At 44.4% G+C, this 18,461-nt stretch overlaps 1 protein-coding gene across 1 annotated transcript in view; it reads left to right on the top strand.

Moving 5' to 3' along the window:
• The window catches only part of IMPG1 (interphotoreceptor matrix proteoglycan 1), a 181,896-nt gene that overhangs the window by 66,511 nt on the left and 96,924 nt on the right, over nt 1-18,461 (top strand). The window contains exon 5 of the mRNA XM_073673534.1: nt 15,002-15,080. Coding sequence (XP_073529635.1) covers nt 15,002-15,047 — 46 coding nt within the window. The 3' untranslated portion in view covers nt 15,048-15,080. The remainder of the gene's footprint in view (nt 1-15,001; nt 15,081-18,461) is intronic.

The raw sequence follows: 18,461 nt of genomic DNA, 5'->3' as shown, positions 1-18,461 counted from the left end.
AGGATCTGCTGAAACTAATTTGTTTAGGTGAAAAAAAGCACATCACCGCAGAGTTGTTGAACGGTATAGCAGATTAGACAGGTCTGTGGCCCTCGCCCCTGAACCTACAACCTGCCATGGTTGTGTGTGATAATGGCCGTAACTTGGTGGTAGCTCTGAAACTTGACAAGCTCGCACACATACAATGCCTGGTCAACATGCTCAACTTAGTGGTTCAGCGGTTTCTGAAAACCTGCCCAGATTTGCATGAGCTACTTGTTAAGATACGACATGTGTGCACCCATTTTTGCAAGTCAGCTACAGATGCTGCCGGTCTGGGAGTGCTGCAGCAGTGCTTCCAAGTGCCGACTGGTGTGCGACATGGCCATGCGCTGGAACGCCACATTACACATGTTGACAAGGCTTTACGATCAACAGAGGACAGTAGTTGAATACCAGCTACAACATGCCCATCAGTATTGCGGTCAGCCACCGCACATAACAACTGACGAGTGGGCATGGATGTCTGACATCTGGGAGGTTCTTCAAAAGTTTGAGGAATCAACCAAGGTGGTGAGCAGTGATGGCGTCATAATCAGCGTAACCATGCCGCTTCTATGTACACAGGGTTATACTACCTAGCCTCATCTCATATTCTCAGCGCGGATTGGATGATAATGAGTAGGAGCCAGCTAAGGAACGGGAGATGGTTGTCTGTACTACAGAGGGTAATACCCACACCACCTTCATCCAGTCCATTCAGCATGGATGAGTTGAAGAGGAGGAGCGAGAGGAGGAGGAGATGGAGAGTTGTCCTCCTGTTGGGGACAGGGAAGTCTTGCCTGTTGGGAGTCTTGTCACACATGGCTGACTTTATGTCTTTCCCATGACCCATACTCAAAATTTTTACAGGGTCATCAGTAGAGATGAGCGTTGTTCGACTCGAACTGTTCGCCAATCTCAAATTCGAGCTGTTTTGGGCGGTGTTCGAGCCGTTCGGCGAACACGAACGATTTGAGAAAAATTCGGCTGTTCGAGGTTATGTTCGATAACTGTTCGTGCACCAAAATCATAACTGGATTTTTTCTCAATAATGATGAAAATTAATGTTAATATGCAGTTTGAGTGTACAGCGGGGTGGGGGGAGGGGCAAGGGATGGATCTCTGCAGGAATAATGAAGATCTCCATTTTTTTTCTCTTTCCCGCATTTACAGTGGGGAGGTGCAATCTGTCAGCCTATCAGCAGCGCACACACGGAGCAAAGTGCTTTTTTTCACACAAGCAAGGGCATGTGTCATTGGCAGTGTATGTCACATGTCCTTGCCCTATAAGACCAAGCCATTTTCCCCGTCGCCACCATGTTCTCACTGCTGCAGCTGCGTGTTAGACGGCACCGCTGTTGCTGTGTGCGCTATACCTTGTTAATTTCAAGCCAATTTTCACACGAATCTACAGATAGCTTGGGAGTAGGGAATAGTTGTGATTGCAGTCCTTTTAAGGACTAGGTTACAGCATTTCCTACGACTTTTATCAGGCAGGTCTGTGCTCTTAAATAGATAGATTGTGGGAGTAAAGACTAATTGTAATTGCAGTCCTTTTCAGGACTAGGTTACATCAGTTCCTATCAGTTTTTGCCAGGCAGGTCTGTGCCAGTGCTGTGCAAGTTTTTTTCACAGCATTTGGCTGAATCTAGCAAAGCTAATCCTTTTTGGCCTATTGCAGAGTGTGTTAGTCAGTGGAGTAGCCTATCTGTGTTGCAAGATATACCACCTGTGTATAGAATACCAATTTTTTTACTGCACCTAGTGAAGTAAAATCTTTTGGGCATAGCATCATTCTATTAGTCCATCTATACTGACCTCCATCAGGTTGCAAATTGAATATATTTTTTTTCTGCATCTAGCTCTGAAAAAATATTTGGGCTTCTAGCAGTGTGTGGGACTTGTTCTATTAGTCCATCTATACTGACCTCCATCAGGTTGCAAACTGAATATAATTTTTTTCTGCATCTAGCTCTGAAAAAATATTTGGCCTTCTAGCAGTGTGTGGGACTTTCTCTATTAGTCCATCTATACTGAACTCCATCAGGTTGCAAATTAAAAATAATTTATATCTGCATCTAGCTCTGAAAAAATATTTGGCCTTCTAGCAGTGTGTGGGACTTTCTCTATTAGTCCATCTATACTGACCTCCATCAGGTTGCAAATTAAAAATAATTTTTTGTCTGCATCTAGCTCTGAAAAAATATTTGGCCTTCTAGCAGTGTGTGGGACTTTCTCTATTAGTCCATCTATACTGACCTCCATCAGGTTGCAAACTAAATATATTTTTTTTCTGCATCTACCTCTGAAAAAATATTTGGGCTTCTAGCTGTGTGTAGGACTTGTTCTATTAGTCCATCTATACTGACCTCCATCAGGTTGCAAACTGAATACAATTTTTTTCTGCATCTACCTCTGAAAAAATATTTGGGCTTCTAGCTGTGTGTGGGACTTGTTCTATTAGTCCATCTATACTGACCTCCATCAGGTTGCAAATTGAATATAATTTTTTTCTGCATCTAACCCAGCCAATAGTTTTGGCCTAATACCACAGTTTGGCCACTCAGCTCTGCTCGGTTCCCATCCATTGTTTTTTTGTGCAAACAACTCCAGAGTTGTGAATTAGTTAACCACCAAAATGAGTGGAAAAAGGCCTGCTGCTGGTGGAAAGGGGAATAGGCGTGTTGGGAAGGGGAAAAAAGGTTGTGTCCGTGGGGTAGGTGTTAAAGCAACAGTAACATCTGCAGAAGAAAGACCATCTTCCAGCCAAACTAAAATGTCTACTTCTTTTAGCGGACAATGTGATAAGATCCCTTTCTTACGGCCACGCCAATCGCTACAAATTCCAGATGAGGCACAAAAACAGCAGGTGCTTCAACGGATATCAAGTGCTCCTTTAAGTGGGCTCTCCTCCACATCAACTTCAACATCACAAATACTCCAGTCCTCAAAGGTGTCACCCCAATCGCACTTGCTTCCTCACAGCTCCCAAATCTCCAGCTGCCCGTCTGAGTATGAGGTAGAACAGATGGTTGAGTCTGCAGAGCTGTTTACTCATACTATAGCCTGGGAATCAGAGGTCGACTCCAGTGCTTCTGTGAATCCAGACGAGGAAATGATCTGCACTGATGCCCAGAATCTTTATGAGTCGGATCCAGGACCAGACGCAGAAGGTTCTGACCATAATGTAGACCCTCATTCCCAAACTGTAACTCCTGTTGGTGGAGACAATGAGGAAGACGATGATGAGACTCAAATACCTGATTGGAGCGACAACTTTAGTTTTTTGTCAGGGCAGGAACAGGTTGGCTCTGAGGACGACGGGTGTGATAACGCACAGGGTGATGATGATGAGGTTGGAGATCCCACTTACTGTCAACCCACAGTCAGCCAAGAGATGAGGTCAGCAGAGGAGGTGGAGGAAGATGCTAGTGACGACGAGGTCAGGTTGCGCCTTCCTGGACAGAGACGTAGTACTGGAAGCACGTCAACAACTGCATCCTCAAACACAACTCTGCCTCTCACCACATGTCGTGGTGGCTCTTCAGGTCGCATGGGTGCTAAGCCTTGCATAGCCTGGGCATTTTTTCAGATCGATAAAGATGACCCAACTCGTGTTATCTGTAACATTTGTCAGCAAAAGCTAAGTAGAGGCCAAAAAATACATAGTTTGAGTACTTCATGCATGAACCGGCACATGGACATGAAGCATAAGCTGCAGTGGGAAGCTCAGTGTGCTACAATGCGGCCTAGCCGGCTGGGCCATCCACCGTCTGCCATATCTTGTGCATCAGCGGCTTCTTCATCCTCTGTGACTGGGGGGACAGCAGTCACACCTGTTTTGGGGCGCAGACCTGCCACCTCTTTACCCGCAACAGCCAGCGTGATTGGCAGGTCATCATTTTCTTTGGAGGTGGTAACACCAGCTGGTGTTGAGCGCTGTCCGACATCGATAGCACCACCTTTGGATCAAGGCAACCTAACATGTTCGCCTGCATCTTCCTCACAGACCGGCAGTTTGCCGGGGACACCCTTATCAACCCCGTCTAAGCACAATAGCCAGCCCTTGGTCCCTCAGATGTGGACAAGTAAAAGACCATTTCCTCCTAGCCATGAGAAAGCTAAGAGGTTGAATTTCACCATCTGCAAGCTCTTGGCTACAGAAATGCTGCCTTTCCGCCTGGTGGACACAGAGGATTTTCGAGACCTTATGTCCGTCGCAGTGCCCCAGTACCAGATGCCCAGTCGGCACTACTTCTCAAAGAAAGGTGTGCCTGCGCTCCAAAAGCATGTCGCACACAACATCACCGCTTCTTTGAGAAACTCTGTGTGTGACAGGGTGCATTTCACCACAGACACTTGGACGAGTAGGCATGGACAGGGGCATTACATGTCGCTGACTGGGCACTGGGTAACTATGGTGACAGCAGGACAAGGGGCTGCTGTCCAAGTCTTGCCGTCCCCACGAGTTGTGCGTCAATCCTCTTTATGTCAAAGTTCCTCCACTGCTTCTGCCTCCTCAACCTCCTCTCGGTCTTCCACCTGCACCCAAAGCCTGTCTGGTCATGCCACAAGCTTTCTAACTGCGCAGAAGGGATCCTGCACACCTCCTTACTATGCTGGCAGTAGGGCTCAACGTCATCAGGCGGTTTTTACTTTGAAATGTCTGGGAAATGTGAGTCACACAGCTGAGGAGTTGTGGTCAGCTCTGGAGAACCAATTTCATGAATGGTTGTCTCCACTGGACCTGAAACCAGGGAAGGCCGTGTGCGACAATGCTGCAAACCTGGGTGCGGCCCTTCGCCGGGGCAATGTCACACACGTGCCTTGTATGACGTGTTGAACCTGGTTGTCCAGCAATTATTAGCCCACTATCCCAGACTAGATGGCCTTCTGCAGAGGGCACGGTCGATGTGTGCTCACTTCCGCCGTTCGCATCCCGCAGCTCAGCGACTTACATCTCTACAGAAGTCGTTGGGCCTGCCACTTCACCGGCTAAAATGCGATGTGCCTACCCGGTGGAATTCAACTCTGCACATGTTGCAGCGACTGTGGCAGCACCGACAAGCCCTGGTGCAATACGTTCTGACGTATAGCCTGGGCCAACGAGATCCAGAGGTGGAGCAAATCACGCTGGAGGAGTGGTCTCAGATCAGGGACCTATGCACCCTTCTGCACAGTTTTGAAATGGCGACAAAGATGTTTAGTGCTGACGATGCCATTATCAGCATGACTATTCCGGTGATTTACATGCTGGAGCACATGTTAAACAGAATTCGGAGTCAGGTGGTGGCACAAGAGGAGGTGGAGGAAGTAGAGGTAGGAGGAGTTGTATGCGGAAGGGCTAACATCTGCAAGGTCCAGACGGTCGGCAGCACCAAGGCGGCAGGCATGTGAGGGTGGGGGAGATGGTTTTACCAGGGCGCATGGGAGCAGCCAAACTAGTGAGGAAGGTGCAGGAGCCCAAGAAGAAGTGGAGGACGAACTGATGGAAGACTCATCAGATGAGGGAGACCTTGATCACATTTCTGTTGTGCGAGGTTGGGGGGAGAGGACAGAGGAAGGAAGCATGATTGTTACCTCGCCACCAACACAACAGGGACTTGGTGCTCCTGGATGCGCAACACACATGAGTGCCTTCTTGCTGCACTACCTGCAACATGACCCTCGAATTGTGAGAATTAGAAATAATCCTGACTACTGGGTTGCCACACTGTTAGATCCCCGGTACAAAAGTAAATTTGCAGAAATTATTCCTGCCATAGAAAGGGATGCACGCATGCAGGAGTATCAGCAGAGACTGTTGCAGAATCTTACATGTGCTTTTCCACAAAACACCAGTGGTGAACGTAGTGAATCTCACAGTTCCAACTTGCCAACCGTGGGACCGTCAAGTGTTCAGCACTCAAACCGTAACAGAACCACAGTATCTGCTGGTAACATCAATTTTGCGGAATCATTTCACCACTGAAATCGAACAGTTTTCAACTCAAAACTTTATTCTAGGTGATGTTACATTTTCACATAGGACCCCTTGTTCGAAAGGAGCTTCTGAACTCTCTCGTCCATTGAATTTGTCAGGCTTTGGATGGTTTCTGCTTCAATTGTTTTGCATGAGAACAGAATACCCTCCCAGAGCTGTTGCTTAGATGTGAACTGCCTCCCGCCATCATAGACACTCCTTTTGATGATGCTCCAGAGGTTCTGAATGGGGTAGAGGTCAGGGGAGCATGGGGGTCACACCATAAGTTTGTCCCCTTTTATGCCCATATCAGCCAGAGATGCAGATGTTTTATGTGCAGCATGAGATGGTGCATTATCATGCAAAAAAATGATATTGCTGTGAAATACACGGTTCTTCTTCTTGAACCATGGCAGGAAGTGCTGTTTGAGAAAATCCACATACATTATGGAGTTCATCTTTAGCGCCTTCAGGGATCCTAAAGGGGCCGACAATCTCTCTCCCCATGATTCCAGCCCAAAACATTACTCCACCTCCTCCTTGTTGGCGCTGTAGCCGTGTTTGCATGGGATGTCCATCAACCAGCCATCCTCCACTCCATCCATCTGGACCATCGAGCACTGCACGGCACTCATCCGTGAACAAAACAGTTTTGAAATCAGTCTTCATGTAATGTTTGGCCCACTGGAGCCGTTTCTGCTTGTGTGAAGTGGATAGAGGAGGTCGACAGGATGGCGTATGCACAGCTGCAAACCTCTGAAGGACCCTGCATCTTGTTGTTTGGGGGACGTTGGAGGCACCAGCAGCTTCAAAAACTTGTCTGCTGCTATGACAAGGCTTTTTTGCCGCTGCTCTTTTAACCTGACGTAATTGCCTGTAGGAAAGAGTCCTCAATTTGCCCTTATCAGCATGCACACGTGTGTACTGTGAATCAGCTACATACTTCTTGATTGCCAAGACACTTCATCCTGATCATCGCACAATGTTGATTGTAGTCATGCCTTGACCTAAACACTCCACAATTTGTTGCTTCTCAGCAGCCGACACATCCTTTTTCTTTCCCATTTTGGCAGAAAATGTAGGCTGCTTAATAATGTGAGACAGCCTTCTTAAGTAGTCTTGCCTTTCATTGGACACACCTGCCAAACTAATTAGCACAGGTGTCTGCAATTGCTTACAGTGATATAAAGAGCCCTGATACACATCACCATCAATGAGTTTAACTGACAAACAAACAAATTCTTCCCTTATCACTCCTAAACACTTTTTGCATAATAATTTGGAACACAGTGTACATGTGCTTTTCCACAAAACACCAGTGGTTCACGTAGTGAATCTTACAGTTCTAACTTGCCAACCGTGGTCTGTATGGAGTTGTTCAATAAAGGGCCCAAAATTAAGATAACATAGATGGGAGAGGTCTCTATGAATAGGAATTCCTAAGTATTTGATACCCTGTGAGGGCCAGGCAAAGGGAAAGTTGGACTGGATGGAATCCTATATGGATTTGGGGAGGGAGACATTGAGGGCCTCAGACTTCGCTGCATTGATTTTAAAATTTGACCATGTAACAAAGTGATCTATTTCAGCCATAACAGCATGGATGGATATATGTGATTGAGTGATATATACTAGGACATCATCAGCAAATAGAGAGCACTTGTACTCGGTGCCTCCCACCTCAATCCACCTAATATTGGGGTTATGGCGAATTGATGAGAGCAGGTGCTCCGTCACTAGGATGTATAAGAGAGGGGACAGAGGACATCCCTGCCTTGTCCCATTGGTGATTGTGAAAGGTGATGAAAATGTTCTGATGCACCCCCTGGGCCTTGGGACACCCGGAACCGGACCCTTTTTGGCGGATGCTGGTGGTTGTAGTCTTCGTGACGGCGACCCGGTTCCGTGGCTCAGGGTGATCAAACCAGTGGCGGAACTATTTATGTGGTTTTGATGTTTAAATGTCCGACTACGCCACCCGTGGATTGCGGTCAGAGTGAACCGCCGCTGCAGGGCAGACCGCTGAGGCTGGTGTTGTGGGTGCAGCAGAGCGTAGCATAACTCCCCACGGGAGGAGTATAGCCTCAGGGCAGTGTATGCGGAGGATGGGGGTGATGGTGCAGGGCAGCAGCAGTAATGACACGGAGTCAGTGATGCAGTCCAGGACCTTTACTCACAGTTCTTATTATCCAGACCACGTCTGCAGGTAACGGCTGCCCACGTCGTACTGTGCTCACCAGGTGAGGGGCTCAGACAACTCCCAGATAACTTTGGAGCGCTTCACAGGACCCCCTTTGTGTGTCCTTTGTCTGGCCTTTCTTACCAACCCTTCTGTCCGGCTGCCTCGGGCCTCCTCTTGGTAAACTTGGCGCCAGTTTCCCTGACCCTATGTGGTGCCTTCCTAGCGGGTGTAGCGAGGGGCTGCGCCACATAAAATGTCACAGCCTCCGGTTTCTAGCTGAGGGTCGTTTCCTGCCTCCACTAGTTTCGGGGACCGGTCTCCCCCTTTGGCCTGACCCCTCCACGCAGGTGGATTCGGGCGTGCGGTGGCGACTCGCCCGTCCGCACCCCTGGGATCCCTTCAATCCTCGTTCCTGGAGCCTTCTCCGCTCCTCTTCCTTCCTTCTCCCTCTTCCAGGCCTGGGCCTCTGTTACTAGGCCCGCCTCCGGAGCAGAGCTCATGCAGAGCCCCTGCTCCCTGCCACTTCTGCTCAGACTTCTCTGCACTGAACTAAGATGGTGCCCACCTTTTATACTCCCTTCTCAATACACCCAGGAACTGCTTCCTCCCTGCTCCTGCACTACAGGGTTCCCCTTCCTCAGTGTTCCCTCCCCCCACTCCAGCCAGGGACAGGGACTGTCGTGCCCATCTCAGAGGCATATTGGTCGCCCTGCCCCACGGCAATGTGGTGTAATGCATGCAGGTGTCAGGTCCTGATCCACACTACATCCTTACCTGAGAGTGAGATATCACACCTCTGGGTGAGGTGCAATACCTCTGTAGAAACCGAGCCCTCAGGGTGCTACAGTTCCATTTATCTTCAGCCTAGGTGACGTATTGTGATACAGGGCAGTGATTTTGGCTATAAAAGGGTCCCCTAGACCCCTACCCCAAGCTTTTTAAGAGAATCCTATATGGCGTGCCAGGAGACTCTATGGAATGCTTTCTCAGCATCCAACGAGAGTATCTAATTACAAATTTTTAACTGCATCTAGCCCAGGAAATACTTTGTGCCTAGTAGCAGTGTCTGCTAGTCAGCGGATTATCCCGGCTGTTAAGCAAGCTACACCACCTGTAGTTTGGACACTTAATTTTTTCAAAGGAAATGCTTCGGGACCACGGGATACTCAGTGAAGAGCGTCAGGAGGCACCCCAAGGCATAGGGGCTGGGACTGGCAGTAGGATGCCTTGCGGTGGACAGCCGAGCTCGATCCTTATAAAAGCTTTTTAACTGCAGCAGCTTTAGTGGACGCTACTGGAGCTGGAATTACGCGGCTGCTGGCATGAGACTTGCCCTCCAATAGATCCTTGTAAATGGATTTAAAGTGTATTCATTCTAATTAGAGAGACAATTTAAATTAAAAAGCTTAGAGCTGCCTCCACCACAGGGGGGCTCGCTCGACCCACCAGCGGACAGGCACCAGTATTGGGAGAGGGGGGCTGGCCGTCAGGGTTCACCGCGGCTCTGGCACAAACCCGGCGACACGGAGTTGGCACGGGCAGGAGCGGACTGAACGTGTCGGCTTCTCACTTTTTGGATTTTAGAAGGGCATGACATGCCTATATCTGTGTCTCCCCCTCCTTTTACTCCTCCACCTCTTTTCTTTTCGCATGACTATATGTACTTGTCACTTTTCCATGTGTTAGTTGTGTCTTCTGAGCAGTTTGTCAGCTTTTGGACACCTTTGAAGGTGTTTTCTATGTGTTTCTATGTGTTTTTGTTTGCCTGCCATTGGTTTTAACGGTGTTCGAAGGTGTTCGACGAACAGTTTGACGAACAGTTCGGCGAACACACGGGTGTTCGACGAACCGAACTCGAACACTACGGGGGTGGCTCAACACTAGTCATCAGGCGGCCCTCACTCAAAATCTTTAGAGGGTCTTCAGGCGGCCCTCACTCAAAATCTTTATCGGATCATCAGGGGGCCCTCTCTCAAAATCTGTGTAGGGTCATCAAGCAGCCCTCACTCAAAATTTTTAGAGTGTCATCGTGTGGCCCTGGCTCTTATTTTTTCCACGGTGAGTTTGATGCCCTCCTTCATAATTTTTACAGGATGTGTACGAGGCCTACCTCTACAATTCTCTTACATATATATACAGTACAGATCAAAAGTTTGGACATACCTTCTCATTTAAAGATTTTTCTGTATTTTCATGACTATGAAAATTGTACATTCACACTGAAGGCATCAAAACTATGAATTAACACATGTGGAATTATATACTTAACAAAAAAGTATGAAACAACTGAAAATATGTCTTATATTCTAGGTTCTTCAAAGTAGCCACCTTTTTCTTTGATGACTGCTTTGTACACTCTTGGCATTCTCTTGATGAGCTTCAAGAGGTAGTCACCGGAAATGGTTTTCACTTCACAGGTGTGCCCTGTCAGGTTTAATAAGTGGGATTTCTTGCCTTATAAATGGGGTTGGAACCATCAGTTGTGTTGTGCAGAAGTCAGGTGGATACACAGCTGATAGTCCTACTGAATAGACTGTTAGAATTTGTATTATGGCAAGAAAAAAGCAGCTAAGTAAAGAAAAACGAATGGCCATCATTACTTTAAGAAATGAAGGTCAGTCTGTCTGAAAAATTGGGAAAACTTTGAAAGTGTCCCAAAGTGCAGTTGCAAAAACCACCAAGCGCTACAAAGAAACTGGCTCACATGAGGACTGCCCCAGAAAAGGAATACCAAGAGTCACCTCTGCTTCTGAGGATAAGTTTATCCGAGTCACCAGCCTCAGAAATTGCAGGTTAACAGCAGCTCAGATTAGAGACCAGGTCAATGCCACACAGAGTTCTAGCAGCAGACACATCTCTTCAACAATTGTTAAGAGGAGACTTTATGCAGCAGGCCTTCATGGTAAAATAGCTGCTAGGAAACCACTGCTAAGGACAGGCAACAAGCAGAAGAGACTTGTTTGGGCTAAAGAACACAAGGAATGGACATTAGACCAGTGGAAATCTGTGCTTTGGTCTGATGAGTCCAAATTTGAGATCTTTGGTTCCAACCACCGTGTCTTTGTGCAACTCAGAAAAGGTGAACGGATGGACTCTACATGCCTGGTTCCCACCGTGAAGCATGGAGGAGGAGGTGTGATGGTTTGGGGGTGCTTTTCTGGTGACACTGTTGGGGATTTATTCAAAATTGAAGGCATACTGAACCAGCATGGCTTCCACAGCATCTTGCAGCAGCATGCTATTCCATCCGGTTTGCGTTTAGTTGGACCATCATTTATTTTTCAACAGGACAATGACCCCAAACACACCTTCAGGCTGTGTAAGGGCTATTTGACCAAGAAGGAGAGTGATGGGGTGCTATGCCAGATGATCTGGCCTCCACAGTCACCAGACCTGAACCCAATCGAGATGGTTTGGGGTGAGCTGGACCGCAGAGTGAAGGCAAAAAGGCCATCAAGTGCTAAGCATCTCTGGAAATTCCTTCAAGATTGTTGGAAGACAATTTCCGGTGACTACCTCTTGAAGCTCATCAAGAGAATGCCAAGAGTGTGAAAAGCCGCCATCAAAGCAAAAGGTGGCTACTTTGAAGAACCTAGAATATAAGACATATTTTCAGTTGTTTCACACTTTTTTGTTAAGTATATAATTCCACATGTGTTAATTCATAGTTTTGATGCCTTCAGTGTGAATGTACAATTTTCATAGTCATGAAAATACAGAAAAATCTTTAAATGAGAAGGTGTGTCCAAACTTTTGGTCTGTACTGTATGTATACTCCCCAGCGGTAAATGTTTTTCAATCCTTGCACTTAGTACATTGTCTTACCAGTCTAGGAGTCCCACTCCTTAAAAATGGTGGGGGGAATGTTTTCTGAGACCCTCATCTATGTGTTTTCCAGAGTGTATTGCAGTCCCTCCTTCTAATTTTTCGGCAGCCCTTGCACTTAGTGCATAGGCTTTATGAGTCTAGGAGTCCCACTACCTATCAATTTTAACAGAATGTGTAGGAGACCCTATTTTATGTCTAATACAGGATGTATCGGGGTCCCTCTTCCTTCTTATTTTTGGCAGTTTTTGCATAATCCGAAAAGGCTTTGTCAGTTTCAGAGTCCCTCCATAAATTAACAGCATGTGTCTGACCATGTCACACACATCACATGCCTAGAAAAACTACTAAAATGTTAAAATTACATTTACTGGTGACTACTGGAGGGTGTCGTTTTATTTCCCCCTCTACTATGTCATCTCCTGTAATCTTAGGCAAAGGGGAAATACGGTGCGAGATGGCCCAGCTATTAAGGGGTGGAGAAGGTGGCTTTTTTTTTTCTTTTTAATTTATTTATACAGGAAAGAATGTTTCCTAACATTTTTTTCCTGTAAAATCCATTTTATCTTTGGTTTTGTATGTTTTATTGTCAATCCGTAAAAGTGGCCTAATACTCTGACAACATTGTTCCCAGTAGCAACCTGGGAGTCAGAGATGCGTCCAGGTGTCTTCCCCATGTCCCCATGCTGTTCCCATTCCATTTGAGCGCTGTTTCCATCCATTGCAGCGATTTTCCTGCCCCTCCCCAGTCCTCCTGTTAGGGTCTTCTGAAAAATCAAGTTTCCCATTGATATCCTCATTATTGAATTCGAGCACATCAGACGTCCAACTTACTTGATTGGAGTACCAAGCACTCGAGCATTTTAGTGCTTGATCATCACTACCTAGCATTGAAAGTTATGAAACTTTGCAAATCACTTAGGCGATTTGTCTACATTCTTGTAAAAATTTGCATGAAAATAACTTTCAACCTTTCCTTTTCCCAGTCTATTTGCTTTCAGCTGCATTGATATCAGAACTTAATCATTTGGAGTATAGATGATGAGTTAGGGCATATCTTCTCCTCTGAGTGTTGTGCTTATCAAAGCAGTCTTCTGCAGCAGGTTTATCCTCAGAGCTAGTGGGACACAGGTGCTGAACTGACACTTTCACTGCCAGCATCTGTACTCCAAAGGAGTATGTTCTGATATTAAAGCTTCTGAAGGCAGGACATACACTGGGGAAAAGCAGGGGTTTGAAAGGCACTTAAATGTAATTTTTTACAGGACAAATTTCCTAATAAAGTGATATACAAAGTTTCTGAACTTTAAAAATGAAATTGAAAAGTATAGTTACTCTTTAAAGAAAAATGTAGTTAATTACTGTAAACATCAAGAAGTAAAATTTGTGAAATTATGGTAATAACAGGATCGATAGATATGTTAATGATATTCAAATGATGAAAAGTGGAAACAAGATTTTCAAAACATCTCATCTCTTATTCAGTACCGAGCATGAACGGAACGTGCATAAAAATACACATATGCCTCGACTGCTAACAATGAGGTTTTTAATGGCTGTCTGAGGAATCTGGTTGTCTGCGAGTGGAATATCATATATTGAGATGTTTTGACAATTTTGTTTCCATTTTTTTCATTATTTGATTATCATTAAGATGTCTATCGATCCTGTGATTTTCATTATTTTACCACTTTTCCTTCTTGGTGTTGCAATTTCATTGATGAGGAGTGTATGTAAAGTACTCGAGTAAGGAGAAATAAACATGATTTATTTTGTGAACCTGAAATCAAATTGAAACTCCTGGCAATAAGGGGTCACACATATGGCCATATTCTGTGTCCCTTTTGTAGGCAGTCAAGGAAGCATACATAGCTTTTTTGTTGGGTGATTTATGTATCCAAAATAATATACATTGTGCATAATACTATAGGGACATTGCTTCTAGGGAAGGATATCTCCATATGGCACCTGATGGACCTGATATAGCACACTGCACAGTAGTTATCAGGGTCCGTACTATAGATGTATACAAGCTCCATGTCACTACATGTCAGTATGTATAAATCCTAACAGCCAAAAACATATAGAATCAGAACCAAAACACATGCTTATATTTCATATATATAACTTTAACATTCACACTGGTTATAACGTAAAAGTACACATTTGGTGAATTTGGGTTATTCTTCAAATTCAGGTAAGACTTAAAAAAGAAAAAAGTTTTATTGAACAACTTGTACATTTAGTAAAAAGAGAAAACAATTCTTAAGAGACTCTTCTGACGTAAGAGACTACATAGATGATGCAATGCAAAGAATGCTTCATCGTTGACAGCTGTTGTCCCTTTTAGTTGTTTTAAAGGTAAATGCTGGTCTCACAATGGAAGGCATTGTTCAGCATCTACTATTCAGAATCTAAGCCTTTTTATTGTAGCTGTGACATCCGGTGTTATATTCCTTGCCTTTATTGTCCTCAAACTTGCTAGGAAAATCTATGGAGGATCCAACTACAAGACACAATTGGAGCAAGCCCACCAGGTTCTTTTCACTTCACGTAGAAGGAAAGTTTGCCATACATGCTCATCAACTTGAAACTATTGTATTATAGCATTATTGTGAAAAGCTTCAGTCCTGGAAAAATTAATCCTCACCATGATGGCAGTCTGAACAGTCCTAACCACAGAAGAACACATGCACCTCAACACACAGCTCAGTGTGCGGAGGTAAAAGCATCTAGAAGATAGGTTCCTTGCCAGAACTTTCTTCTAATAACGCATAATTGCATGAAGTAGCTTAGCCATCATCACTGCTATTTTCCCCTCCATTCTACAATTGATATACCGCAACGGTAATTTGCCTGTAATGCATCCCGCCTGCATGCTACCAGAAAGGTTTCCTTCCAGGATCCCTGCAGTTTTCGATATATGACATACTGTCTTTTATGACTGCGTGCTCTCTTTGGATCTGCTATCAAGATTTTTCTCTCCTTTTACATTTAATTCTATTTTGCAGATTGCCAGTCTCCATTATTTCAGAAAATATTAAGAACGGACAATGAAGAGCATTTTCTTTCCTTGCTGTACAGTAAAAGGTTAGCAATGATTATCCAGTACATTTTCTGATTACGGTAACTCAATATTTCTGTATTTCTGCCCAATTCCCAAATGTGAATTACACTGGATAATAATAGGATTTGGTTTGTCAAATAATATCAGCTGAAACAAAAACTAATTAATCATTTTCACACATTATGTATGCAGATTATTATTTGCCTAGTCCGAAGCTTTGGGATCATAATATTTCCTGGTTTCCCTGGAAAATAACACCAGATGTATTTGTACTTTTGTTTTGCAGGTTGTATATAATTAAGGCAATGTTTTATGTGAACAAGAAAAATGTCAGCTAATTAAAAACTCTTTATAAATGAGTTGGTAAAAATGTGCAAATCAACCACATATTGTCAAACCCGGGTCTAAATATACTTCTGCAACCCTTGCCCTGGTCGTTAGGTAGCACTGCACTAATACCTACTGTTAATGCTGGATGGCGGCAGCATGCAGCAGTTTAGCTTTTAGGTTGCTGAGACTAGTTGTCCCTTCCTTGACCTCGACTTGGATTTTTGACCCCCACTTGCTTTCTGATTTTATCCTTGACATGTCCTCTTGGTATTGACCCCATGTGATTAACCCTCCTGAGTCCTGACTCCAGATTGCTCCACTGGTCAGCAGCTGACTCCATGGCCCCTGCCAAGGGGTCCTTGTGTAAATCCAGATCTCTGTACAGGGGATAAAGTGTGAAGGCCATGACAACCCCTGAGATCTGGCAAGCAGAATAGCTTGCAATAAGTCTGTCCATGGAAGCCTCACAAGTTGAATCAGGTGCTCTACTAAAAAATAGGGTAGAATATATATATATATATATATATATATATATATATATATATATATATATATACATACAGTTATATGAAAAAGTTTGGGCACCCCTATTAATCTTAAGCTTAATGTTTTCTTAAAATTGGTGTTTTTGCAACAGATATTTCAGTTTGATATATGTAATAACTGTTGGACACAGTAATGTTTCTGCCTTGAAATGAGGTTTATTGTACTAACAGAAAATGTGCTATCTGCATTCAAACAAAATTTGACAGGTGCATAAGTATGGGTACCCTTATCATTTTCTTGTTTTAAATACTCCTACCTACTTTTTACAGACTTACTAAAGCACTTTTTTTAGTTTTGTAACCTCATTGAGCTTTGAAATTCATAGCCAGGTGTATGCAATCATGAGAAAAGCTACTTAAAGTGGCCACTTGCAAGTTGTTCTCCTGTTTGAATCTCCTCTGAAGAGTGGCATCATGGGCTCCTCAAAACAACAGTGAAATGATCTGAAAACAAGGATTATTCAACATAGTTGTTCAGGGGAAGGATACAAAAAGCTGTCTCAGAGATTTAACCTGTCAGGTTCCACTGTGAGGAACATAGTAAGGAAATGGAAGAACACAGGGACAGTTCTTGTTAAGGCCAGAAGTGGCAGGCCAAGAAAAACATCAGAAAGGCAGAGAAGAAGAATGGTGAGATCAGTCAAGGACAATCCTCAGACTACCTCCAGAGAGCTGCAGCATCAACTTGCTGCAGATGGTGTCACTGTGCATCGGTCAACTATACAACGCACTTTGCACAAGGAGAAGCTGTATGGGAGAGTGATGCGAAAGAAGCTGTTTCTGCAAGCACGCCACAAACAGAGTCGGCTGAGGTATGCAAAAGCACATTTGGAGAAGCCAATTTCTTTTTGGAAGAAGGTCCTGTGGACTGATGAAACCAAGATTGAGTTGTTTGGTCATACAAAAAGGCGTTATGCATGGCGTCAAAAAAACACAGCATTCCAAGAAAAACACTTGCTACCCACAGTAAAATTTGGTGGAGGTTCCATCATGCTTTGGGGCTGTGTGGCCAATGCCGGCCCTGGGAATCTTGTTAAAGTTGAGGGACGCATGGATTCCACTCAGTATCAGCAGATTCTTGACAATAATGTTCAAGAATCAGTGATAAAGTTGAAGTTACGCAGGGGATGGATCTTTCAGCAAGACAATGATCCAAAACACCGCTCCAAATCTACTCAGGCATTCATGCAGAGGAACAATTACAATGTTCTGGAATGGCCATCCCAGTCCCCAGACCTGAATATCATTGAACATCTGTGGGATCATTTGAAGAGGGCTGTCCATGCTCGGCGACCATCAAACTTAACTGAACTGGAATTGTTTTGTAAAGAGAAATGGTCAAAAATACCTTCATCCAGGATCCAGGAACTCATTAAAAGCTACAGGAAGCGACTAGAGGCTGTTATTTTTGCTAAAGGAGGATCTACTAAATATTAATGTCACTTTTCTGGTGAGGTGCCCATACTTATGCACCTGTCAAATTTTGTTTGAATGCAGATTGCACATTTTCTGTTAGTACAATAAACCTCATTTCAAGGCAGAAACATTACTATGTCCAACAGTTATTACATATATCAAACTGAAATAGCTGTTGCAAAAACACCAATTTTAAGAAAACATTAAGCTTAAGATTAATAGGGGTGCCCAAACTTTTTCATATAACTGTATATATATATATATACAGTACAGACCAAAAGTTTGGACACACCTTCTCATTTAAAGATTTTCCTGTATTTTCTTGACTATGAAAATTGGACATTCACACTGAAGGCATCAAAACTATGAATTAACACATATGGAATTATATACTTAACAAAAAAGTGTGAAACAACGGAAAATATATCTTATATTCTAGGTTCTTCAAAGTAGCCACCTTTTGCTTTGATGACTGCTTTGCACACTCTTGGCATTCTCTTGATGAGCTTCAAGAGGTAATCACCGGAAATGGTCTTCCAACAATCTTGAAGGAGTTTCCAGAGATGCATAGCACTTGTTGGCCCTTTTGCCTTCACTCTGCGGTCCAGCTTACCTCAAACCATCTTGTTTGGGTTCAGGTCTGGTGACTGTGGAGGCCAGGTCATCTGGCGTAGCACCCCATCACTCTCTTTCTTGGTCAAATAGCCCTTACACAGCCTGGAGGTGTGTTTGGGGTCATTGTCCTGTTGAAAAATAAATGGTGGTCCAACTAAACGCAAACCGGAAGGAATAGCATGCTGCTGCAAGATGCTGTGGTAGCCATGCTGGTTCAGTATGCCTTCAATTTTGAATAAATCCCCAACAGTGTCACCAGCAAAGCACCCCCACACCATCACACCTCCTCCTCCATTCTTCATGTTGGGAACCAGGCATGTAGAGTCCATCCGTTCATCTTTTCTGCGTCGCACAAAGACACGGTGGTTGGAACCAAAGATCTCAAATTTGGACTCATCAAACCAAAGCACAGATTTCCACTGGTCTAATGTCCATTCCTTGTGTTCTTTAGCCCAAATAAGTCTCTTCTGCTTGTTGCCTGTCCTTAGCAGTGGTTTC

Source organism: Phyllobates terribilis, unplaced genomic scaffold (genome assembly GCF_046119375.1).
Source record: "Phyllobates terribilis strain yellow unplaced genomic scaffold, ASM4611937v1 Scaffold_3__8_contigs__length_932513732, whole genome shotgun sequence".
Classification (NCBI taxonomy): Eukaryota; Metazoa; Chordata; class Amphibia; order Anura; family Dendrobatidae; genus Phyllobates; species Phyllobates terribilis.
The sequence above is the reverse complement of the archived record's forward strand: the minus strand, read 5'-3'. Positions and strand labels throughout refer to the sequence as shown.